This window comes from Anas acuta, chromosome 2, assembly GCF_963932015.1.
Source record: "Anas acuta chromosome 2, bAnaAcu1.1, whole genome shotgun sequence".
Taxonomy (NCBI): Eukaryota; Metazoa; Chordata; class Aves; order Anseriformes; family Anatidae; genus Anas; species Anas acuta.
This window is the reverse complement of record NC_088980.1, coordinates 84,823,999-84,850,971: the sequence shown is the minus strand read 5'-3', so window position 1 is coordinate 84,850,971 and position 26,973 is coordinate 84,823,999. Positions and strand designations below refer to the sequence as shown.

General features: G+C 38.1%; 1 protein-coding gene across 1 annotated transcript in view; it reads left to right on the top strand.

The window, feature by feature from the left end:
- Positions 1-26,973, top strand: part of ADCY2 (adenylate cyclase 2) — a 208,737-nt gene that overhangs the window by 86,296 nt on the left and 95,468 nt on the right. The window contains exon 4 of the mRNA XM_068671030.1: positions 11,344-11,493. Within this exon, the coding sequence (XP_068527131.1) occupies positions 11,344-11,493 (150 nt within the window). The remainder of the gene's footprint in view (positions 1-11,343; positions 11,494-26,973) is intronic.

Here is a 26,973-nt window from a genome sequence, read left to right as displayed (position 1 = left end):
ACATCTAAACGTCTTTTAAAGACCTCCAGGGATGGTGACTCAACCACTTCCCTGGGCAGCCCGTTCCAATGCCTAACAACCCTCACAGTAAAGAAGTTCTTCCTAATATCCAACCTAAAACACCCCTGGCACAACTTCAGCCTGTTCCCCCTTGTCCTGGCACATGGGAGAATAGACCAACCCCCACCTCTCTACAGCCTCCTTTAATGTAAAGAGCAATAAGTTTGCCCCTGAGCCTCCTTTTCTCTGGGCTGAACAAGCCCAGCTCCTTCAGCTGCTCCTCATAGGACTTGTTCTCTAGACCCCTCACCATCTTTGTCGCCCTTCTCTGGACTTGCTCAAGCACCCTGATGCCCTTCTTGTAGCGAGGGGCCCAAAACTGAACGCTTTCTTGAACTCAGACTTGCAGATATGTTCATATTATGGGCACCAGATAGTTCACAGTGTTTTTCAAGTAAAGATCATGATATAGTCTGAGGAATATATCAACATTTTGGCTGTGATGATTTTTTTTGTTAGGTAAGGTACTTGTAATACATGTAATAGCGTATATATTGTGTAGATAAATACTTGTATTTTTCCCTGTTCCTAAACATGTAATTTAAGTAGCAATCAAAAGCTCTGGACTTTATTTTGAGAAAAATACTTCTGTACTATACTGTTGTGTTTCTGCTGTGGCTAGCAAGGTCTCCTTTTTAGGTTTCTGTATAAGTTAAATTTATGTTCAAGTATAATCCATTTTAGATTGGTGAGTCCAAATAGAATCAAGGACATCTCTATCACGGGACTTTTGTAGCAGTCTGAATCCAAGTATGGAAGTTTTCACAACAGATTTCTTCGTTAAAGGCTGCACTTCTCTATGAGTTAGGCAATAGAATATCAGACTGAAGTTAAAACATAGATCACATAGGGAATGCAGAGTCCCTTCTGAAAGCCTGATTATCTGGAAGGGCAAGATAGTCTTAAACACGCAAATAGTGTATATACCTCCTGTATAGATTGACGGTATTGATACTCAGTTTTCTTGTATTGCCTTTTTTTTGGAGGGGGGGGGGAGAAGAGGGTTGCTGAGGTGAGGGACAGTGCTAAACCCTAATATACTTGAAAAAAACAATTTATTTTTTAAAAAAAACAGATATTTTTAATTAATCCTTCAGAAGTTAGTAATTCTTCTGCACTCCAACATTTACATAACTATGCTCAAGTAAGCTTTTGAAAAGAGAACAGCAAATATGATTAATATTCTATTGTGGCAGCCAGCTTTGCCTGTTTCATTGTTTTGGTTTGCCTTGTTTTTCCCTTTTCTTGTAGTGCTATACAGAATGAAATTAAAAGACATTCAGCAGAAGCTCTTCAGTTTTTTAAGGAGCTTGTTGAGCTGGATTAAAAAAAAAAAAAGCCAAAGCTGTATTCGGTTGCATAACTGTTTTCAACTTCGTGTTTTCTAACAAAAGAGAAGTGATAAGAGTTCATTAGTGCCAAGGTACAGTGCTTTGGGATTCAGAGGAGCTGACCTGTATCTCCAGCTTTCTCTCATGAAGTCATATTGATTTATGTGAAGTGTCATTTTTGAAGTGTCATCTTTCTCTCAGTACCTCCGTTGCTTACATCTCTATTGATGGAATGCTGATTTTAATATTCATCTTCATACAGTTTGACCTTAAACCTGATATAGAATGTTTGTAACATGCTATTTTTGTATGAGCTCATACCTGGAAGAGGTAAAGAAAGCTTTATATTTTGTCATATTCATTACGTCTGTTAAGAGTATAGAAGAATACTGTGTATTTTTTTTTTATTTTTTATATGGTTCATAAGTCATCCTGCTTTCTTAAGGATTTCTAAAAATCAATGTAACTTAACAGGTTTCGTTACTGCAATTTTTGTTTGTCTCCTGCGCTGTGGGAGACTTAATTACTTTTCACCTGGAACAGGAGGTGCACTGTACCGTCAGTATGAGCCTGGAAATCATTATAACTTGTCTAGTGCCAGAAAGTGCCTTAGCGTCCTAAGTGTGCTATCAGGCAGAAATAGAGGTTAATGTACAGATTAAAAAGCTAGAGGGAACTGTGACAATCACCTGGTCAAGCAGATCCCACAGATGCCCGTGAAAGCCGATCTTGCTCTCAGTTTTAGTGACACAAACTGACTCGCAGTCACAGGGTTTGGTGGATAAGCTGACCAACCAGTGGTGGGTCTTACAAAACCTTTGGAGGATGGGGCTTTTCTGTCATGCTAGCTGCACCTCAGTAGACTTAATTTTGAGAAAAGTTTTACTGATTTATTCAAAAGCAAGGCTTAGGCTCCGGGTGGTTGGAACTGCTTCATGCATAAAAACCTCAAGGAGAGAGAATGATTTGGCAGAAGGAAAAAGGGTGAGAGGAGTCAGAACAAAAGTCTCCTGAGTTGGTTGTTGCCAGATGTGACTGAGGTGTAAATAGGCTGTTTCAATCGAAATGAACTAGGACCAAATTTTCAAAGGTATCTGTGGGCCTAAAAGCCATTTTGGAAGATTATATTGGGTGCTTTGATCTCCATGTGAGCTAGGCACCTAGGCATCTTGAAAATCAATTTTCCATTTATCTTGCAATGAGTTGTGAGGTTTCAGGAGCTAGTGCGTTTAGAGTGGGACAAGACTACTGTAGGCTGTGGTGTTGAGTAGGCCTTTTGGTCTGAAGACCGTTACATGAAGAGGCTGTTGGAGCTTTGAATACAAAGCTATGTAAAAATGATTGATAACCAGGTGGAGAAGATTAAGAAATAATCTTGGGCAGCAGCTTGCAAGTGTTGTTCAGATCAATATTATGTTCCTAACCTGACAATTCTTATATAGGTTGCTGGTTCCCCTTCCCTCCATGAAGTAAGTGATGTTGATTGCTTTTGACAAACTTTGAAGCAGCACAAAAAAGGGGGGAAAACTGCGTCTACTCCTATGTCATGGAGCTTCTAAAGAGCCTTTCTGTATCTGCTTTGACACAGTTATAGCCTTACTTTAAAATCCAGATTGATTTGTTTCTCTTAACATGGACGAAACTTGATTCTATCTTGTGAGCTGATTTTTCCTGTCAGAATTAAAGCTTGGAGATGTTTGCTGTGATCTAGGTCATGCTGACCTTAATTAAAGATGGGTTCACCATGTGTCAGGTAATGTTACAGACTATTTCAATAGTCCCCTACTGCAGTAGTTCTTTAAGAAATAAAAATAATTAAAAAAAAATAAAACCCACAAAACTAGCAAATGTGCACAGCATAGGCAAGCTAAAAGACATGCAGTTAATTTGTTTCCAAAACATCTTTATTCAAATGCGATTTAAATTTCCTCAGTTATGGAAACATTTCCCATGATATGATTGAAGTTCCTGTAACTACCATAAACAGGCTAGATGGGAGATAATCTGGAGTATTTAATTTGTTTGTTTGTTGTTAACAATAATAGCAGGCATGTCTAGTCTAAAATTCAGTATGTGAAACTTAGTCATTTGCCACCTACTCTCCCTTTTGTGTATTTTTTTCTGCTGTTCATGTATTACTGTTATGTGCAGCCTGTAATTTCTTCTTTGCCTGGTGACCTGCTCTGTTATAGGATCTGGGCAGGCTGCCTGGGGATCACATGAGGAAAGAGGGACAGTCTCTTCTGTAGGACAAGAGGAGAGTGTACAGTCCTTGTTGGATACCACATTGCTTAGCTACCCTGTCATACATCTGTACCCCCAAAACATGATGAAGAGCGAGATGGTTGGAAGCTCTGCATCTGGTTAATTACATTCAAGTTTTCCTGTCATGGCTGCAAGGTCATTGATTTTCCTTGGAGGTTGGAAAAAAAAAAAAAAGACCTATGGAGAAAATGCCTTGTTTGAGAGGCAGCATATGATACTCTTGCTATTTCATATCAAACTATTGAAACATGCTATCAAATGTTGACAGCATAAAAATGATTTGATTATGTTCAACAAAGTATTACTTCAGGGAGACATTTAGACTCCCAGATTCATCTTACAGATATGTCTATAACTGTAATGCATTTCCTTAAAAACGTCTGTGACAGTTGGGTGGTTTTTATTACCACCTTGATCGGCATCGTGTTCCAGCCTGAGCACTGTCTGGTCCTACCACAAACTCTTTGAGGCAGTTGATTTACTCGTAATATTTCTCCAGTGTATGAGTAATACAGAAGCTAATGCAGTGAATGAAATCATTTCCTCACTTTAAAACTTCTTTCATTTTCTTCTGCCGTGAGATGATTTCTCTATAATTCTAATTTTTTTTTTCACTTAATACTATATACTTACTTGCACTAATTCTTCTATTCCTTTTATACTTCAGTTCTTAATTATCTATCTGATACTAGTCTGTAGTTGTGGTGAGAGACTAATTATTTCTTACATACACAGAGGAAATTTTAATGGACTTCCAGCTTCTCTGCTGCAGTTTATTTTTAGATGTTCTTAACCATATAAAACAATAATGGGTTGGGTTGTGAGGTAGATTTTTTTTAAATTTGGATTTGAGTATCCTACTGGTAGTTGTTCAGATATATACATTAAGTATTTTCAAGCTGACTATAAGCACGTTACTTAGGGGCTTTGGATTGAACATTAAATGAATACTGTAAGATGAGTGGTGGTGGAGCGCCTCCCATTGGAAAACTCTCTGGATTTTGAGTATTTAGAAGATGGAAGTAAGCATGCAATTCTAGGAGGGTTTAACCCTCATCTTTAACGAGGAAAGATACCTGGTTCTCTTCTAGGTTAATTTTGTTGGTCATTCCAAATGCTGAAACACCTACAAACTATGTGGTGTAAAAAGCAGCATTAAAACGTAAAGAAGGAATCCTTGCTAATATTTCTACTTTATTTTTAACCCAATTTGTTACATAAATGAGGCTTGATGATTTTCAGTTCACTACCTGTTATTTCATCCTTCTTCTGGTAGCTTTTGAACCTATTGAGTCATTTCAGCAAAACTTGTCAAACTATGAAAAATTACATTGAAATATGTTCAGAGATGACTTATGTTTCATGAATAAATTTTATGAAGCCTGGTAGGTAACATGGAAGAAATTTCATGCAGACTTGTAGAAAGTACAGGAGAAATATCCTAGCGATACTCATGCTGAGGAAATGGGAGGAGAAATCTACTGTTACAGAATTAACTTGGCAGCATACTAGTCCCGTAAGTAAATATATATTACACATTCTAGTCTTTTCTTTTTAGATTTTTTTTTTTTAGTGTGAGGAAGGTTAATTACTTAGATAAGGTTGAAGGTATCTTGAAAATCAGAAGTGTGACTTACAATTTCTGGGATAACACTTGAGATTTTAATTTGGATGAAAGTATCAGTTGTTTACAGGTTCTGGTTCCAAAATTCAAGCCAAACTTGAAGCTGAAGCTACCTTTTAGTTTTACTTAAATGTACATCTGAATAAGTCTGTTGATTTGTTCCATTCTGTTCCAATTAATTGCATATTCAAATGTGTTCAAACAGTTTTAGTAGTAGAGAAATAAAATGATCCCTGATGCACATGGAAATATAAAATAGCTCTAACTCTTCCCTGCAAGCAGAAAGGGGAGTGCAGTGGTTGGGTTCTTCCTCCTGAGTGAAGAGAATGAGCTCTCTTCTGGCAAAAATAAATAAAAAAATAAATTATATATATATATATATATATATATATATAATATATATTAAAAACATGAAGGCATTAATCAATACATGATATTGATTGTGCATTACACAGAAGTGTTCTAAAGGGACCATAACTCTGATTCTTTTTTCTAGTCTTTTTTTTTTTTTTTTTTTTTTTTGATTCAGGAATTTGCAGTTTATGAACTGTTTTCATCCACACTGGCATATAGATAGGCTCAGATACAAGTTCAGAGCTGAATAAAATAAATTAATTCCACAAAACAGCCTGCAGCGGTAAGAAATACTAATACAAAAAAGAATATCTTGCTGATGCCCACAATGCTCTGATAGCAAAACCTAAAAGAATTATACATACAAATTAGAAGAAGGTGCCATATAACGACAAGTTCATAACTTAATGTTTTGTACAATGTCATTCCCGTCCACAAAGGGACTTTTTACTAAATTTACTGTAGCACTGAAAAATATGGAACACTTGCTGATACCTGGAATAAAAAATTCAAACAATTTTTTTGTGTTGATTCTCCATTGTTTCAATGAAATCCTAGCTTTTTTTGTAATTGGGATATTTCTCATAGAATTGCAGTTTTTATATTAACAGATTTTTATGAAAAATATTTGAGGTTCTATTTAGTGTAAAGTATCTGAGGGTACTTGATTTTGTTTATTTCGTTCATCTGTAGTATGTTCTTACTGTGTTTCGTGAGGATTTAAATACCTTTTACCTTTCAGAGTACTAAATAAGTCAGTCATCTAAGAATTTTTACTCTTGCTTCCTAAGGGAACGTATGCAATTGTCCATATTCTGTCTGCTCTTCAATCTGTCTAGTTCTGCACCCAAATAACTTTAATCCATAAACTTCCACCATCAGCTCTGAAGCAGAAACAGAAATCTGAAGGAACACTACATTCCTGTATGAAAAATGTGAACTTTGTCATGCCAGAGACCTTGCCTGAATTAGAGTTCTTGCTAGGACCAATGTAGGAAGATGGCAGTTGTTACCAAGCGTGACCAGGCAGCACTGGATCAATACATCAGTAGTTCTAGGCCAGTTATAGCAGCCACTGGCCTGTGTGAGGAGTTGGAATTATTTCATAAATAAGGAAATAAAGGGGTAAAAGGATTCCTGTAGGAATCCAAACTTCATTTATTTTTCTACTCTCAAAACTGCTTGTTTTTGAAAGGGCAGTTGCTGTATGGGCAAATAATCTCTTTGCATTTCCATCATCTGTCACTTTAGCTATCATGCAGCTATACTATTGCTGGAAATTAAACGTATTAAAACATTGGGACTCCAACTTCACACATTTCTAGGTGTGGAAACATGAAATACGACTATGCAGAGTTCCCTGGGCAAGAGTGTTGTATGCAAAAGCTGGAGAACCTTCTAATACATTACTAAAATAATAGTATTATGCATAGTATATGGTGGCCATGCAAGTTAGTAATTTACACTATGGCTGAGCATATCCTTTTTAAAATGCTGTTTTTCAATTTCTTTTAACTGTATTAACTGTACAGTGTTGTTCTTCCTAACTGAATTTTCCCTGAACTTAAAACCTTAAAGATTCCAAAGAAATACAGAATTGTTTCCTAGCTTGGCTAGTCACACCACAGACCATCAAAAGAGAGGCCCAATGGGAAGAGAGAATATTCATCTTTGCAGAGCCAGAGAAATTGCACCTTGGCAGTGATACAAGATTTTCTTTTTTACTCCCATTAACGTCTATGCAGACATTATAAATTATAGCCTTTCTTGTCCACTCCTCACCTTTCATTTCCTGAGCTTTCTTATTTAGAAGAAAACTGGGCTTAGACTTTAAAAGTTTTTTTTGTTTTTTTGTTTTTTTTTTTTTTTGGTGAAAATTCTGTTCATCCAAGAACTGCAGTAAATATCCAAAGAGTATCTCAGAAAAAAGAAATGCAATAACATAAACTGGTGGCTTTCCAGTCAGGTGAACTCTGTAGAGAGCATTGATTTTTATTTTTATTTGAATACAGTTACTAAGTTACTGAACTGAGTTGTCTTTCAGTTCAGAATCAGCCTATATTTTAACTTGTTTACTTATATGTAGCATAGTACGTCCTTGCATACACATACATTTGTAGGTAGCTTTCATCAACTGAACTAGGAAATTGCATTAAAGTGCAATCTATGCAGTAGACTGCTTTTTCTGAGCAACTCAGTTAACTTTACAGCTCTCTTGAGAAATTAGTCATAGCTACTTAACTTTGTCTTCATTTGCTTTTAAATATAATCTATTTTGTTAGTTAAGCACTAGACATCAGACCATTTTATCTTCACTGGTACTAAAAAACACATCTGCCTGAATGCAAAAATACAATTCATAAAATGCTGTATTGCCTGGAAGTGCACACAGTGTTCTGTAGATCTTCTGTAGATCAAAAGAAGGGAGAGATCAGGCATGGTCAATCAGGCGTCCTTGAGTGACTAGAAGTGCGGGCTAGTACTTGGAATATTTAGAGATGCTTCTCAGTGGTCCCTTGGTGTTCCTTGCATTTTTTTTTTTTATTCATATTTAGATCACATTTTGTAGACATTGAATTTAGGTATTGATTAAGCAGAAAACCTTGCTACAGTGTACAGTTAATGTATATATGTAAAGGGATCCAGGTGGCCAAGGAGATGTACTTGCATCTCCACTGCCTGTATAGAGAACTGCTGTATGACTCAGTATTTCTATCTGGAAAATTGAGTGGGAGGTTTCTAGAGTTTATCAATATTACTGTTTGTTTTTTCCCTCCATACATTGTTTGTAAGGGAGTTCAACTGTGTTCATGCAGTACTGTCTTTAAGGTCATCCTATGCTTTTTATGCTGGTGAGTTACCATTGGAGGTTATACCTTTTTTGGTCTAGTCTCAGTCTTGTCCAACTTGACAGGAGCCAGAGCCCAAACTGTGTTACTTAGGCTATTAAGGTACCTCTTAATTCTGTTATACAGGCTTTTGATTACAGCTTTTTCTGCACAGTTGATAAGAGCTTTCATCGCAAAATGAAGAGCGTTTCCCACCAGAAAAGCCACATCATCATCTTTTATTCACTGAAACAGATCTGCTGGGTGGGGAGGGAAATAGAGGAAAAGAATTGGGCTTGTAGGGTTATAGCCTAGAGACAAGGCAGAAGTCTACTCTGACTCAGGATTTCATTCCAATGAATGAAATGATGCAGAGCATGGAGTCTTCTGGGAGCAGGTGCCTGACAGAAGGACAGGAGGAATTTGTATACAATTACATGCTGATTAGAACACTAGATTAGGAAGTGGCAAGCTTGGTTAAGTTTCCCTTGGTCTGAAAAAATTTGAATTTGTTCTTTCCAGGATGATGCATACGAGAATTTACAGCAAACCTTGGATGGTGCTTATCTTCACCCCATGTGTTGAAACTGGACTGCTGTTCAGGAAAAAATAAATCAAGATTTAGGAGAAGAGAATCTCAGAAGTATTTGTATTTTCCATTAAAAGTTTTATAGCCAATTGTGTTTCATTCAATAACTCTTATTGACAAAAGCAGAAATACTTGTTCAAGCAGCACAGATAAAACAGCTATTGGTCTGAGTTAGAAACCATTTAATCCTTTTCCTGGAAATTTTTTTCTGAGTCAATAGCTTAGTGACACATTTCTGAATGAACTCCATGCTAGCCGCAGGAATTAACGATATGTTGAACACAGTTTCAATCTACATATTCACTTACATTCTTACGTGTTATATCTACACTAAGTATGGCAATAGGCTCTGAGCAGCCTAATTCAGGTGCTGGAAGCCAGCACAGAGCTTCATGTGGGCTGAATTATCCCATTGAGAATCTGAAAAGCCTAGTTAATTAGCTTCCTTGCCTGTCAGTCACTTGTTTCCATCTATTTTCTCACTTCAGCTGGTTCAGACATAAAACTGTAATCTGTTTTTTTCTATGGCTGTGAAGATGATACTCATAATTTACTCCTCCATCTAGCTATCTCAGTATATTTTTTAATTTTGGTTGGTTGTATTCCTGAAGTTTTGCAGTAGTCAATTACTTTATGAATCTGGACAGTACATTTAGCAAGTTCATGTGCAGCTTTTGAAGAGCTATCTGTACATAGAGATTTGTAAGGCTGCACCTGGAGTACTCTGTCCAGTGATGCCCCCCAGAGAGAACTAGATATACTGGGAAGAGTCCAATGGAGGGCTACCAAGATGTTAAGGGACTGGAGCAACTAGCTCTCCTATAAGGAGAGGCTGAGAGAGCTGGGATGGTTCAGCCTGGAGAAGAGAAGGCTTGAGGCAAAATATCAGTGTAGGTAAATACTTGAAGAGAGGGTATATAAAGGAGATGGAGCCAGGCTCTTTTCAGTGGTACCTACTGCCCAGACAAGAGCCAGTGGGCCCAAGCTGAAATATAAGAGGCTCCCTCTGAACATCTGGAAATGTTTTTTTTCTGTGCAGATGGCTGAGCACTGGCACAGGTTGCCCAGAGAGGTCATGGAGATCTCCAAAAATCAGCTGGGCATGGTCCTGGGAAACCTACCCTAGCTGGGCCTGCTTGAGTGGGGAAGGGAGGAATTGGACCAGATTGACCTCCAGAGGTCTATGTCAACCTAAACCATTCTCTGATTCTGTGACACTTCATGGCAGCATTGATAATTGATTTTGATTAACATCAGTTTACACTTTGTGGCAAAAACCTTTCCACTGCATATCTGAGAATTTTCTATGCCCGGTGATCTTTATTTTCAGGCATTTGTTCTCATTTAACAATTTCATTTCAAAAACCAGCTGTGACTGTCAGTTTGTACACACTACCCTTCTGCTGTAATCTCTCACAAGTTCTTTGTTCACTAATCCATGTCTGCTGAGAGCACCATGACGTTACTGGCATCAAAGCAGAATCAAGCAGTGATGATTTAAAATGAAATATAAAACTGTTTTGAGTTCAAAAGCTGTTCTGCAGTCATCTCTTTTGCACCCAATTCAGAAGAAATGTTACATTTAAACTATTTTTATCCTGATTTTAAGCAAACTTATTTCTCACGTTCACGTACTGTTGTATACATCGAGTATCTGATACTGTAAGCTTGAAAGTAAATTTTATAGATTTAGCTTTGTGTTTTAGGCAAATGTGGTGTTTTGACAGTAGCTAAAAGCGTATTCTAGAGGAGAGATGTTACCTCTTGCAACGTAAATGTTGCTCAGCCTCAGCAATGTTGATGTTTATAGCTGACTGACAGGTGGTTGTGGGTCAGGGTGAGATAAAATGCAAGTCTGGATGTTGACATTAGTGTCTTTTTACCCTTTAATCATATGTCACTGTAAAAGAAAATGTATTTCCAGAAGAAGTTGACAATCATGTGGCTTCTGGTGTTGTTTCTAGGAGCCGTAGCTATCATTTTACAGCAGTAGATCATGCTCCCACCTAAATAATACTCAACAGTGGATGTAGAACATGAGCTGAATTTATTTTTTGGTAAGTGTATACCTCATAGAATAGGCAAATATTGTTCATTATTGTTCTTATTTCATCCTAAATGGAAATAGAATTGCTTTTCCACTGATTGTGAACGCTTTTTGAAAGGTGAGCCTTGGCTACGAGTCAAACAAAAGCAAAATATGTAATTGCTTCAGCAATCTTTCATTGCAGGTTAGGACTGTAATCTGTTAATTTAAATAAGTTCCTTGACACATTTTTTTTAACCCCCTAGATATTGGCAAATGTAATCATTTTCATCTGTGGAAACTTGGCAGGAGCATACCACAAACACCTCATGGAACTGGCACTGCAGCAGACGTATCAGGACACATGCAACTGCATCAAATCCCGTATCAAGTTGGAATTTGAGAAGCGGCAACAGGTAAAGTCACACTCATGTTTGGGTCTGTTTTGATGTTTTCACACTATCACCTCCCTATTTGTCACTGTATGATCATGTTTGTCAGTGCAGGAACACTTACTGAATTTAGTAAAAGTGATTTGATGAAATATACAGATCTTTTCTATGGGGTTTTGCACAATTTCCATCTGAATATAAGATGGCATTATGTTTATTTGTGTCATCATATACATGTTTTCTTCTTATTCTTCTTTCTTTCTTCTTCTGTTTATTTTATGAAAGTATTTTGTTAAAAGGGAAGCAGAAATGCTATATAGATTGTTTTTGTTTTTTGTTGTTGTCCACATTGGATGAGCTGTGTGATGTACTTGTATGCTTTGGGAATCATCAGTTCTTCATGCCCAAGGTTGGTACTGTAAAATCATTGCCAGAAGATATCACTGCACTGTTTTTGAAAAGTATTTGAAACTACAATACTGATGAATCATGTGATATAGTTCTAGGGGTCAGGTATGTTAAGAAGAGCTAGGGGAATTGCATAATGAGACTATCTGTCATTTATTGTAGCAGCTGAATAAAAGGCTTCTCTTGATTGCTTTATATAGTTCTTTGTCTCTTTGCAACTTCTTTACTGTGCCTATCATCCTGACAGATAGGTGTTTCATTTAAGAGAATTTGAAATACAAATTAGTTCATCAAGTAGTAAAGAAGATAGGTGTATTTTGCTCTCAAGGTCACCAGACTGAAACTTCTATGAACTGTCAAGGGTCAGAGAATAGAGCCCACTGATAAATATATCAAATTAATTAAGGGATGTACACACTTCAGTGCATTGTAGGTCTGCATTTAGACATTTTTGTTGCTAATAACAGATGGATCAATGACTCATTAAACTGAAGTAAGCAAAGTATTCAATGAATGTTAATGATTTTTCTGACCTCTGATAAACAACTGGATCATCTGATCTTACGTAGATTTCTTCAGCCTTTATCCTCTCAACCGTATAACATGCATCTTCACCCATGCCACATTTTTTGCAGCTAAAAAGACAAGGGGAAGCATATCCTCATGATAACACTTACAAATGCCAGATATTTAAATGTGAAAAGGTAAATGAGGATTAATTTGAGAAGTCTTCTCCAGGGTGATGTGCTTCTGTGTCTGCAAGCTTTAGCCCAGAAGTGGATGTGCTTCAGTCTGTCTTTTAATACTGTTTGTTTGCTAAGATGATCATCCCCATTGTTAGTATTCAGGTAGCAAGTTGATAATATTGATGACTATTTATAGAGGATAGAGATACATTGAAACACAAGGAGCAGGTGCATATTAAAAAACATTGGGTTTGATCAAAACCTTTATTAGCCTGTGAAAGGTTGTAGTCTAACCCTTGAAACCATATCTTTTTCACACACACACAAAATAATTCATCGAGAAGCACCACTTTTACACAAGTGCAGAGCTACTTTTACACAAGTGCAGAGCGTAGGATGTGCTTCTAAATGCTTAGAGCTCTAGATCAAGTTTGCACTCATGGGTACAATTCATATTCCAAATTACTCCATTAATTTCCTCCTAATTTGTTTGAGAATAGAGCCATCCAGACATAGTTGGCTGTTGCTTTTCAATTGTTTTCTTTGTCTTTGAATAACTGAATAACCTTTCTGTGAACACCATTTTTATTATATTAGTAGATATATATATTGAATTACCACTCAACAATTATTCTAAAGAACTCAATAGAAACACTGAATTCAGTGTTTTCAAGGGAGACTAACACCTTAACATATGGTGAAACAGGGGTGTGTGTATATATGCCCAGATACAAGTTACAAGTGTTGTATCTACACTCCTGTGTATTTCTGTAAAGGTACAGCAAAGGCTGTCTGCTCCCAAAGGTGATGACATCTCCCAGCAGGATTGGGGTCTCCCTAGCTCTGTCACATAGTACAAGGTGAGCTGGGAAAAATTGGCTGCAAGGGTCAAGTGAGGGTCCAGAACATCAAGAAAGTTTGTGGTGATGAGATCTGAGGCCAAGAAGGAAGGTCAGGGTCAGATCCAGCAATTGCTAGGCAGGTCTGAGGTGAAGCTGGCACGTCAACCAAGGACCAAGATATGCCTGGGTCCATAGCCAGGTGCTACAGCATAACTCAGGCAGGGCTGAAGACCCAGGGCTGAGCTGAAACGGGGCTTCTAGGCTCATGGGCAGAGGTGGTGTCTGGAGGCCCAGGTGAGGCTGTTAAGGCCTATGAATGTGCTCAAGCCCTTCACAATTTCATATGATTTATTGCATAGATGTAATAATTAGGCTTGGTTTCAGTTTGCCTGGTATAATATGTGCTTGCTTACAAGTGTATATGTTTAGATGTTTGTGTATTATGAGCCATGACTTTTATGAACTGTTTTTTTTGTATTTTTTTTTTTTTTTAAATCTCATTAGTGTTGTAAGAATCTGTTTCAAACTCCTGTGGCAAAAGGAGTTATTTTGGATGCCTGCTTTGGTGTTTCTCATACAGCTTTTCTAACTTTAAAGTGTACATAAAAGGAATTGTGAAACTATTCTGACCTCTGTAGACTTGCAACCTTATGTCAAGATACATATTTAAAATAGCCTCTCCTAACATTATTTGTCTCACTGATACAGCCTGGCTGACAGTTTGTAGGGGTAATGACTCACTAACACTGAGTACAAGATCTTGATGCTGACAAGTAGTTAACATAATTGCTCTTCTCTCTTTCTTCTGGTGCTTTGTGTTATAAGGCATAGGAATAGTCTAAGAAGTTCTTACAACAGAGCAGAGAGATGCTTGTAAGGTGTTGGTGTTCAGTGGGTTCTCTAAAATGTTATCTTTAAAAAGGAGGCAGTATAATGATGGTTTTGGAAACAACACTCAGGTAGCAGATGAAAATGAATGAGATTTTAAACCATTGAATGGCATTTTAATTTTTTCACTGAAACATGGTGAACCATTCATTACCAGCACTGCAATACTTCCGAAATTGTTTTAAAATGAATCCAAAACAGAAAGACCTGATGCATTTTTGAGACTTGAGGCCATTAGTGAAAAACAGAAACATTTGAAATTTGGAGTTAATATTATAAAATGTGGATTCTTGTAAGTTCAATTAATGCATTTTTAAAATGTAAACTATTAATATTTTCAGGAACATAGCACAGTTTTTCTGAGGGCTTCCTGGCTTTCTTTCTTTAGAGAATGGCTTTGGTTGAAGGGGACTTTAAAGACCACCTAGTTCGAACCCCCTGCCATGGGCAGGACACGTCCCACCAGACCAGGTTACCCAAAGCCCCATCCAACCTGGCCTTGAACACCTCCAGGGATGGGGCATCCACAGCTTCCCTGGGCATGCTAGATCTTCAAGACTCAACTGCACCAATTGTTAGGCCTCAACTATTGTGAGCAAAAGGGAGCACGCTGAGAATACAGAGCACAGAATATATTCTGAGTCTAATTGAAGTCGTAACAATCTAGTGAAAATATAATTATTAGTAGTATTTCAGTTACAATAATTGTAACAGTTACAGTCCAAATTATCTAATTAACTCGGAAAAGTGTAAACAACTAAAACTGTTAGGAAGAAAACCTTCCAATGTCTTCCTTTTTTCTCTGCTGTTGTCCTCAGCCTTGAGTAGACATGCTGCCCAGCAATGCAGGATGGCTACTGCTAGTGTCAGGCCACGTGATTTGTACTGCGCCCGCAAGGCCTCAGGATGGATTGATAGATAAATAGTTACACACACAAACTGTTTCCCAGTTGCCCATAAACAAGATTTTGAGTGTGACACTTCATGTGCCCCTCAGGGTCCTGAGGTGAATGATACCGATGTTACTTGAGCAGAAAGCTGTGCAGGGGTGCCAGACCCTGCCCCGTGCCCTCCTGGAGCAAATCTGGCACGGGGGAGGCAGCAGGCCCCTGCCCACTGAGCCATGACTGTCTCTGCTAAAATCAGGCCAAGAAGTGCTCAGAGAAGTCTAAAGATGGTGTGTGAAATACAGGGCTTGTAACGTTATGGTAAAAAGTGTGTTTTCTGGGCTACAGAGGCCTTGAGCTCTTCATCTATTACTGAACTTAGATCTGTTTGGATTAAGGTATGATCCAAAGGATCTATAGTCCTGAGGTCCCTTCCAACCTGCTCTGTCCATGAGCCTCTAGTTTTCTTAATGTTTTTCTGAATGTTGAAAAATGCATGAATGTTGTGATTTCAAATAGAGACAAATGATGTGTCTCCTTGCATCATATCGTATAATGGCAAATGAATGGTGTCTGTATAAAAAATCCTATTGGGTATTGACAAAATTCTTCCAGGTTTCTGACTCTTGCTTACTGAAGAGTAACACAAGAAATATGTATCCATTTTTATTCCAACTTGTTGATGAGAATAGTAGTAATTTTGCAAGAAGTGTATGTTTGTTGTCAAAAGTGAAGTGATTTGAAAATTGCATAGGGCATATCTGTACCCATTGCTACTTCATTAAGTTTATATTTCCCAGTCTCTGAAGAAGTATTATTCAGAATTGAAATGGATTAAATAAGCATGATGTTATTATGATTAGAAGAATGTTTTCTAATTATTTTTGAGTCTGCAATTAATTTTCCTCAAAGGTAAGGTTCAATATTTCAACAGAAAATCCAAAACTTGGTTTAAAAAAAGTATTTGAATAGATTCCTGGTCTTCAACTGGAGACTTAAAAGTACTTCTGACTCTACATTTCAGAATTGCTTCTTTACTGTTTTCATGCTAAGTCATTTCATGTGATCCATATTTTTAAATAGGAAATCAGTACACATTGATAAATTTAAATTAATGTACACACTGGTAGGTTTAAACTTAATGGTTTTGTGCATAAAATCTTTAGATACAGAATTTTTTAATGCAGACTGGCAAAAAGTGGGTCACTTGTTCAGGGTCCAAAATACAAATTTATGAACCTGCTTCGGGCACTGAATTTTGATGGGTCCATCTGTCTTAGTTTGTTTTGAGCTATGTCATGTTTTAGAAAGCACATTTCACTGATAAATTTCAAATGGCTAATAACATACTTTTATAGGGCACATCAGTAGCTTATTGTTGAAAATAATAACTATACAGTGACTAAATAAAATGACTATATAATATTTGTGATACCTTTCTGCATTTTCCATTGCAGTTACCCTTCTCATCCTACAGTAGCTGTTTAGTACTGTTATTTCTGTTTATGACCCCTATAATGTGTTTCATGGACATTATAATGGTGATTATGGTTTACTGTATTGTGTGAAAGAGGTAAAATACCATCTGAAAGTTAGCATTAGCATCATACGACAAAGCAGGAAGCTTGATTTAGCAAAAGTGGTAATAGGGAGAATAACTTCAGTTATTGTAAGTATTAATACTTTCCCTTTTATGCTTCTATATTCTGTAACTGTAATCTGATGTGGAAGAGCATTTTTAAACTATTTCATTCAAAAATCACTATCACATGCACCTTTGCTTTAATAGGTCTGTCAGAAAAATGGATGTGTACATAACAGCCTCACAGTTTAATCATTTTGGAATGACATTCTTTTAATTCTGTTTTATCATTGTCGGTGGTTCAATATTATTTTTGGCTTTAGACATCAACAAAGGTCTTTGAAATAGGGTAATAGGGTGTTTTTTTTTTTGTTTGTTTGTTTTTAAAAGGAGTTGTTACTGGTCTGAGCTGGACAAGTTCTGATAAAAAGGTGTATCCAGAATGATACTTTGAGCTTGTCCCTATTGACCACTGTTTTCTTACAGTTTATTTACAAAGATTTATTTATGAAGCCCAGTTCGTCAGAGCTAGACAACCTGCTTTTCAGCTCTTCGCAGCAAAGCCTTGAGTTATCAAAATATTGTTAGGGATTGCTTTGTCAGGAAAGTAGTGACTACGATGGAGCAATGTTTGTTTCAATCTCTGGAACATATATTTAATTTCTGAATATTTCGGGGTGGGGGGGGGAAAGTTTATTTAAATACATGGAAAGGATAGAGAATAATTAGGGTTTTCCTGGTAATGGTAGTAGAACAAGTGAAACTTTAACCATCATTCGTAGTGACTGTGCAGTAGCTGCTGGATTACCCCAAAGATTTTTCCACTTCTTTAAATAGCCTAATTCTGTTAATAGCATCATTACGTGCACTGTAAATGTATCCCTGACATTTACTCTGCTTTAATAGTGACTATACTGTTCATTCACTTCAGTTGTACTTGGAGACATCTCAGTATAGCCTGGTTCATTCTGCCTTCTGTCATTCAACAAGGAAAATGGAAATAAGAACACAATTTTATATCTTCTTTTAGGGTGAAGCGCTTAAGTTTAGTACATTCTGTATCTGGTAATAACAAGCATTACCAAACAAGTATCTGTCATTTATGGCAAAGAAGATGGTAGTGCTGTGAGAGGCACCTAGAAGGCATTAAAATTAATGCATTTATTTTGCATAGCTTTGTGTATAGCACAGAATTATAATTTTTTCCTGGCTGTACTTCCCATCCCCCTCCATCCGCTGGATTCATCCTCCCTCTTTACTGCTGCAAACATTTCAATACGTTTATTAGGAAGCTTTCAGTTTGTGGGGCAGCAATTGCCTTTTTTTTCCCCCTTATTTGATTCCTGCTCATGGTAGTTGTTGGTTAAATTCATGCTTTCTTAGTGCTAAACACACTGCTGTGATTTTGGAAAAAAAAAGGGTCTCAGACAGTAGGCTTGTCAATAAATGTAACAGTTACTGGAAAAAAGATTTCCTGCTCCCCATGACTTCTGAGTCTCAAAAAGTGACTGTGGAACATCCTTTGTACAGCACAGTCTGACAAATAAGGCACTCCAGGCTTTTATTATCCAAGTCAGTTACAGTGCTTTACTTTTGTGTCATGACCATGACTTGTAGATCAAAAGACAATAGCAAAGGTAGTGATAGAAAGTATACAGGCTTCATATATATGCCTTGCTGACCAGGGCTTTTTTGAGGCAGAAAAGATACTTGATTTTTTGCCTGCAAATCGATGATGTACTACATTAGCAACCTGCATCTTGTTTTAAGGCCTGGAGCTATTCTTTCATAATCTTCAGTGTTTCAAAAATTGCTTAGAGGCTTCTGTCCTGTTGAGCGGGAATCCTGGCCCTCCACCTGCACTTTTTCACTTTACCCCTTCACCTAAACTCCAGAAAACTCCAAAGATCCATTGGGTGTGCAGCTTTCAGATTTTTGCTTTGCTAAATTGTTTGTAGGTCCTATGAGAGATCCCTTTTGTAGATAGATATGCTTGCCATGGTTTGAAATGTGCCTTTCACTGCAGGGAATGTATGTGTCATTGTTAAGGGGAGAGAGATCATCACTGGAAGCCATAGGAAGACCCTCATAATGTCCACCATTTTGAAATGAAAGGCTTAGGACATTTCGGACAAATATCTACTGCACAGGTCAATAGAGAGACTCCAGTCCCTGCATGTAATGTTTTTTCCTTCCTCGGGACTTCATAGAGAGAAAAGGTCCCTTAATATTTTGCAGTAAAGTAGATGAGATCTCAGCAGCTTCTCTCAGTGGGTAGATCTGCAGTAATTTATAACATCTAACATACTCAGATAAACCAATGAGTCATGCTGCTTTGTTTTATTTTAAAGCAAAATCTGTAGTTTAAGCAGATACTAATTGCCACATTTTCATAGATATCCCGATAATTCTGATGAAATATACAGCTGGCAGGCAGATGTTAATTTTTGTCATGCCACCTGCAATTTTGTCAGCCACATCATGAAAACTAAAATTAATAGCTAAAATGTAATTCTTTTTCAAAAACAGAGTATCTTTTGACAGTGAGTCCAAAGTTTTCAATTGTTAATTATTCCCATAATTAACTGCCTCATTTTTTAAATTGACATTTTATTTTCAGCTACAAGTTGTTTAAGTTCGGCTGGATCCCTTTGTTCTTACCTTCCTTGTCATGTCATTCTTCATCTCTCTTCATTGAATAAAATCTGCCCTACGAATAGGGATTACATGATATTGTACCTATAGTAACCATACACAGATTCTGTTAACCAAAAGGCCTCTTCCAATCTTTTTTTCACCTACTGAACATCTTGGTCATGTCACAGACATTCTCATAATATTACAAATAGAGAACACTAAGCTTTAATAGGAAGTTCCAGGCATCTGATTATTCTTTTGCCTTTTTATTGAACTCATTCGTATTTCCTTATATCATTTTTATAGCAAGCATATCTGAACACACTGTTACCAATAATGTTCTCAGTGAATATCCGATGAAGAAGTAAAGGTCTGTGAAATAAGTCTTTTTTACAAGTCTGTGGGTCACATTGGCCTTGTTAGCAGCAGCAGTATGCTGGCAGATTCTGCTTATTGGGTTAGGTATCATGAACTCAGTATTCTTCACAGAATTATTGCTTTCTGATGTACAGGCCTCCATATAGTAAATAGGTGCTTTGATTCTGAATTAGTATCCTTTGGATATTTTAAATACACTGTGTATTGCTGCTCACAGATATTTATGTATTTTCCTAGCATTGCTAATAGTCATATTATTCTTTAGGTCACTTCTGAATAATTTTTGTTCTTCATTTGACTGTGTATACAAATGTTCACATTGGCAGTGCATGTATGCTAAACAAGTTAAGCTGGGAACATTTTAGAGCCATGTACCACTGTACTCCTCCTCCCTGGTGTTTTGTTAACACATCATACAAGGTAAGGAGTGTTCACTGTCCTAAGGTCTTCTTCCCAATCTGGCTACATTGGAACATTTTTCAGAAGTTCATTTTCTTGTCAGCAGCCTAGTTAGATGTTAGTTCTTACCATTTCCACATTGTCAGACAGTCAACTTTCCCATTCTATGGTATTCTCCTCTTCTCTCCCGACTCTTTTTTTTTTTTTTTTTTTTTTTTTTTTTTTTTTAGCTTCTCCCTGAATGCAAAGGGCTTCAGACTGTAGGAAACACCTCTCTAAAAATACATGATTTCCAGGTATGTGAAACAAAAAGCCCATTCCAAGTGGTAGATGTCAAGTTTAGAAGCCCACTCCACAATGCTCTAGGAGTTGAGCTGGTTGCTTGCAAGGCAAGATTGCTAATAATGCTTAGGAAGAAAGATGTAAGAAGCTGTAGCAGAGTCTCCCTCCTTCACTTAGGAGCAGCTTTTCTGCTGATGCTCATCTTTGGTGGAGCCTCAGCCAGGTGGGGCTACCTACAATGCGACTGCAGTGCAGTGACACCTGTACCACCTGCCTTGTTGATTCAGTCCCTGACCCACAGACTTGACATCAGGGCTCGTGCTCAGGGGTGCATGCCACAATGTACTTGGCTGGAGATCATTGGACTGTGGCTTACCCTGCTTACCATCTCCAGAGACGATCTTCACCCCGACTTACTGACAAGACTTCTAGTTCTTTGTTGGTGAGGTCTTGAGGCTTGCCTGCCTTGCTGTCTGGGTCTTGCACACCCCAACTTACATTCCTGTACGAAACAGCCTGCCCTTGCAATTAGGGAAACTAACATTTCTTATATGGTGCTCCATCAGCTCATCTTCAAATGAATTGTGCTTTGACTTAGGTCTTGTATCTGATCCCCTCTTCTAGACAGAAGAAACAAACATTCTCAAAATCGTTTTGTAGATCTCAGGCAACAGCTCTGTTTCCTGTGAAAGTCATTGGGAGAATGTTTATGTGTGACTGTTCACTCCTGATTGACAACTTCTAGCTGCAAAGGACTCTTTTCTAGCTTTGCAACCTCTACCTTAACTTGGTGAGAGTCATTCAAGGAAAGCCAAAGACATATACAGAGACATGAAAATACCATAATACCTGTCAAACAGTAGCCACCATGTAGGTGGCCAGACTACTCTTCTTTTTGAGGTGTTGCTTTGAATCCTGTGTGTGATGTCCACAGGGATGCTTACTCAAATGACATACTATGAGTATTTGTTTTTTCTAGGAATTGTGTTCATGGCCTGTGTGCCCTCCTGATTCTCAGAGCCACACTTTACATTTTTGTCATTTTTTTTCCTTTATTTTAAATCAAGAATCTTTCAGGTTGAGAGAAATGTACTTAATTTATATGGCAGGGAAGGGCGGGTAACATCGGCAGGTCAAAACTGTTATTGTTAGGGCTAAAAGGTGCCTGTCCAACCTCAGGTGCTTGAGCCTATACATACCTGAAACACCACTCAAAGAGTAAGGACACTGAGCCATGTAGTTTCCTGCTAGTAACAGTAAGTTTGTTTATTCTTCCAGACTACAAAATGTCTTTATGGAAACCAGTTATATTTCAGACATGCTACTCAAAATATTCACATAAATGTGCTCTGTAAACTGCACTTTGAAATCTGTCAGTTTGTTGGATTGTAACCCATTCAATCTGTGCTACTGTACTATTTTTTTTAAACCAGAATGTTGAGTAGCAACACTACATTGTATGTTTGTATAAATCTAAATTATCATGTGAACAGTTGTCCTTATCATCAACAAATGTACTTTTATTAGAAAAAAATAATCTGGTTGGGAGCAGATGCAGTAATAAAGGAAGCAAACTCAAAAATTGCAGCTGCTTTAGCTCTTGATGTAGCTCTGTTTGAAAAGAAGCTTTGTATATGATCATAGCTGAAAGAAAATTTTACATTGTGATAAAAATTGGCTTAACTTTTTAAAAATGCTGTAGTGGTGAAAGTAAACACCCTCCCTGAACTTCCACTCCATGTATTCCCTTATTTCACTGAAATCTGACACTTTTCTTCTAAAGCAGTACCAAAGCCACTGCTAAATTCTTTCCAGCCTCCTCCAGTTCCAATGTGTTTTCTGATGATAGAGGTTCAAAAACATAAAGCAAGAGTGGAAAAATGAGAGAGAAAACTAGGATGCGTAGTTTTAAGGATTTACCACTTTACGTTCAGTTTTTACATATTTACTGAAACCGATTTGTGAACTTAATTTGTTCCCTTTAAAAAGAGGGATTTGTTTATAATGAAATGCTCAACCAATTTTCATGAACAGAAGCAGAACAGTGCAATACAGTCTATTAGGTCTGTTCTTAAAATATGGCTTAGTTGAAGGAAGGTTTCATTCCAACTTCAGAATGTTTTTGTGAAGTGCAGAAAAAGAAATCTCGAATGTGAAGAGGTGTTTAATCTTTCTCCTTTCTAGGTGGCAGGATCAAGTATACTTGAATCATTCCCAACAGATATCTGCCTAACCAGTTCTTCAAAATCTGGAGATTCTGCACCCTCTCTAGGTGATGTGTTGCTGTCAGTTCTCATCTTTGATAATATCTTTAATTAAAATCTTCCCATAATGCAACCTGGGACTGAATGTAACTGACAGGGGATGTGAATGAGGTCCATTCCCTTACTCTTCACAGCCTTCTGTGCACCTAAAGATTATTGCCCCCTCTCCCCTCGCGTACCTCTTTGATAGAGAAAACAAGCACAGTTTCTTCCATCGTGACTTGGAGGCCATGTTTTTTAGATCTCTGATATTTTGTTTTCATGCTTTCACCAGTTGGTTCAGATGATTTTCTGTAATGTTAAAGCGCTTTGGCAGAATTGTTTCTTGTGAAGTTCAGCTTGGCATTTCAGAGGACCTTGAAATGCGGTGTAGTACTGCTCTTTCACCTTTGCAATTCTGAATGTTTGTTTAAAAATCAGACTCCTGGAGGTCAGATAGAATCAATGATTAAATCCGTTCTGATCTCTACCAGTGCCAGACTGGAGCTGACTTGCCTGTTTAATCAATCTGTCACCACCCCATTTTTCAAACTTGAAGGTAGCTACATAAACCAGCTAGCACTTAATTGAGATGCAGAAGATCCTCAAAGACAAGATCTTTCTACTCACTCCGTGCAACCAAAATCTAGTCGAAATCTGCAGTATTGTAACTCTTTCTACTCCAAAAGTGAGAAAATCACATGTGACACTTCAGAGTATTAGAATTTAAAATGCTTTCCTGTTTTAAATGATTTTAGTACAAGCTAGATGTCTGTGTAGGGTCCAAGAAAAAAATGGCTGCAAGGCTGACACCCCGTAGTTGATTACTGGGAGGTTGGCAAAGATCCCTGAAATCTTGTATCCTGGAGTTGCAGGGAAGTATGTTGTCTTGGCCCTTTTGTAACTTGTCATGCCTCCCTCTGACTCTAGATCCAGCCTTAGTTGCAGCTGTTTCCATCTGAAGATTCTTCAGTAGTCTTACTGTTTTGACTGTATAGGAATTGTCTACTACCAGCTAACATGTATTCCTGGGTGCTGTGTATTTTAATGAACTAATCATTGCCTTTCTTGCACACTGGTACTTATATCCATTGCTTTGGATTTCCTTTTCCTCTTATGAAGTAATGAAATCTGACAGAGCCAAGAGTTGCAGCTGACTTTTCACAGATTCATCACTTTGAATACTCAAGGCCATTCTGTAAATAATTTTGCAAAGCATTCCTTTTCCTCCGTCATTGACATTTGAGGCATCTGTAGTCTTTGTCGGATATTCCTGGTAAAAGGCCCTCAATGCATTTTATATTCTTAAATATCATTCCATTTCCTTCTTCTGTGTCTCTGTGTGCCAACAAATTGGTATCATTTTCCATACCTCTCTCAGTCCCTGAAAAGCTGGGCATCTGCTTTCTTCAAGTATTTCTTCTTCTAAAATACTTTTTTTTTTAATGTGCAATTTTTCAATGAGACATTCTGCCTTATCAGAACCAAGACTGGTTTAATCTTTGAGAATGTATCAGTTCATTCCTCCTGCTGTATTCCTTTTGTATTATTACTCAGATTATTGCTTGTAAATTGTTGTATCTGATATGCTAGTCCTATCCAAACTTAATTCACCTCCCATTTTGTATATAGACATTAATAGCTATGTAGTAAAAACCTCAAAAATGAAAAACAGTTTGCATGCTAGTACACTCTAGATAGTCAGTGCAAGGTAGGATAAACTTTTTTGAAAACATTAAAATATGAATGCTAAAGTCAAATCCCCGTTATCCTCATTGAGGATGAAGAACTGCTCAGGGCGGTGAGAGTATTTTTCCCTAGGCAAACACAATGCTAGCAAGAGGCTTCTGCTGCATTCTTGTGGGCTGGGGAAATGCCATTGTGAAGCACAGTCTCTTATGTGTTCTGATACAACATGAATAGGAGTGCAGACATAAGACTTTACGAGGGTCAGGTTCTCAAACCAAGTTCCTTCTTAGTTATTTAATCAGAGAAAGCCCATCAGAGGCAGTAAATCTTCATTTAGCCTTGAGCATTGTATGTGAGCATCCCTGCAGGGTTAAAAGAGAAGGAAAAAAACAAAAACAAAAAAGCAGCAATATTAACTTTAAAAAAGGGAACTATGCTAAAGTCAGGAAACTGAATGAAAACAGCATTTATGAGACAAACCGAAAACTGAAGAGGTAGGAAGGAGACATGGAGACAATTTAAGCTACCAGGTGACAGTCTTAGAGGACAATTATAATATTTATTGAAAAGATTATAAATAGCCTTAGAAAGAAAAGTTGTTAAAAAAAATAATAGAGATTGTTAGGAATAAAGAGTATAAGTATGGGTACTCTGACACAAAGGAAATGACCATCCTTTGGTCATTTGGTCAACATCTTATTGGTAGGCAGCAGCTTACGCCTATGAAATGGAAAATGCACTCTTATACATGTGGTGGTACTTCTCCAATAATCTGAGAACAAGGAAATTGGTGGTTCAGTTACTTTATGAACCAGAACTGATGTTGTTGCATTTAAGTGCTTGAATTTTCCATGTATGAATTTGCCTCATCTATTTTTTGAGACAGTGCAAGTTTCTGATGTTCACAAGTTCTGTGTCGAGCTTTTTCAGCTAAACTGCATATGGTGTGAAAAATCATTTCCTTTTGTTTGTTTTAGTTATTGCCTATGTACTTTTATTTGATGTCCAAATGAAGTTAGTCTCAAAAAGGTATACAGCCACTTCAGACTTTTAGGCTTTAGACTATTTTAGAATTTCTTCTTCCTTGCTGATGCTGGCGTTGGCTTTTTCAAATTCAGCCATTATAAATCATTAAGTGACTGCTCAAGCAGTAAGGCACAAGTAAGTCTGTGTAGCAAGACCCAGTCATGGGTCCAGATGAAGACAAGGAGATAGCTTACAGGTTACTGTCTTGGGCAAAACAGTCTCATAGAATCTTAGAATACCCCAAGTTGGAAGGGACCCATAAGGATCATCAAGTCTGACTCCTGGCACCACACAGGTCTCCCCAAAAATTCAGACCATGTGACTAAGTGCACAGTCCAAGCGCTTCTTAAACTCTGACAGACATGTCACTCATGCAGTGACTACGTCCCTGGGGAGTCTGTTTCAGCGTGTGACAACCCTCTTGGTGAAGAACCTCTTCCTGATATCCCACCTGAACCTCCCCTGTTGCAGCTTGACTCCACTCTTGTGGGTCCTATCACTGGTCACTAAAGAGAATAGATCGGTGCCTTCCCCTCCACTCCCCCTCACGAGGAAGCTGTAGGCCGCGATGAGGTCCCCCCTCAGCCTCCTCTTGTCTAGGCTGAACAGGCCAAGCGACCTCAGATGCTCTTCACATATGTTCCCCTCTAGGCATTTCACCATCTTAGTAGCTGTTCTCTGGACACTCTTCAACAGTTTCACATCCTTTCCCCACAATTCAATGTGGGTAAAATTAATCTGTTACCAACTAACAGCTTGGGGTAGTGAGAAGCAGAAAAGCCAGACATTAAAACAATGCCTTTGCTCCCCTCTTTCCCAAGGTCAACTTCTCTCCTTCAGTCCTGCAGCATGGGGGTACAGCAGGGTGGCCAGGAGCTCCTGCTCCTTCCTCCTCACAGACTTCCTCTGCTCCAGCATGGGCTCTCCATGGGCCTTCAGGCATATCCATCTGCTCCAGTGTGGGTGCTCCTCGGGCAGCCATGAACACTTGCACTGCCATGGAGCTGCTCCTTCTCTGACCTTGGTGTTCCCCCTGCAGTTTCCTTCCTACTCTCCCTGGATGGCATCTTTTGCTGGCATTTTCTTTTGTATGTTTTCCTAGAGATGCCACCAGCTTTGATGGTCTCAGCTGTGTCCTGCAGTGGGTCTGTTGCAGAGCTGCTGACCTCTTCCCACAGGGGCCAACCCTGAAGCTCTCCAGCTACCAAAACCCTGCCACCTATGCCCAGTACAAGCATAGTTCTCACCGAAGCGATGTGGGGAACGTAGTGGCTGAGAACAGTAGAGAAAGGTGGGCAGGAGCTCTTTGAGACGGGTGTTGGGCAGGCTGTGTTGTGCTGGCCTCCATCTTCTGAGACCTCTCTGCAGCTGTTCACAGACCACTGATCTTCTGATTGCAATGAATAACTTTGTGTCATCAGAAAAATTGTTCCCGAGAGTTGTTCCTTTTTTTAAAGCCTCTTATTCTGTGATATTAATTAGCATGACCTTCTCCAATTCATACCTCAGAATCAATCATTTTGCATCTCTCTGATCTCCTCTTGTTGGCGTTGGTAG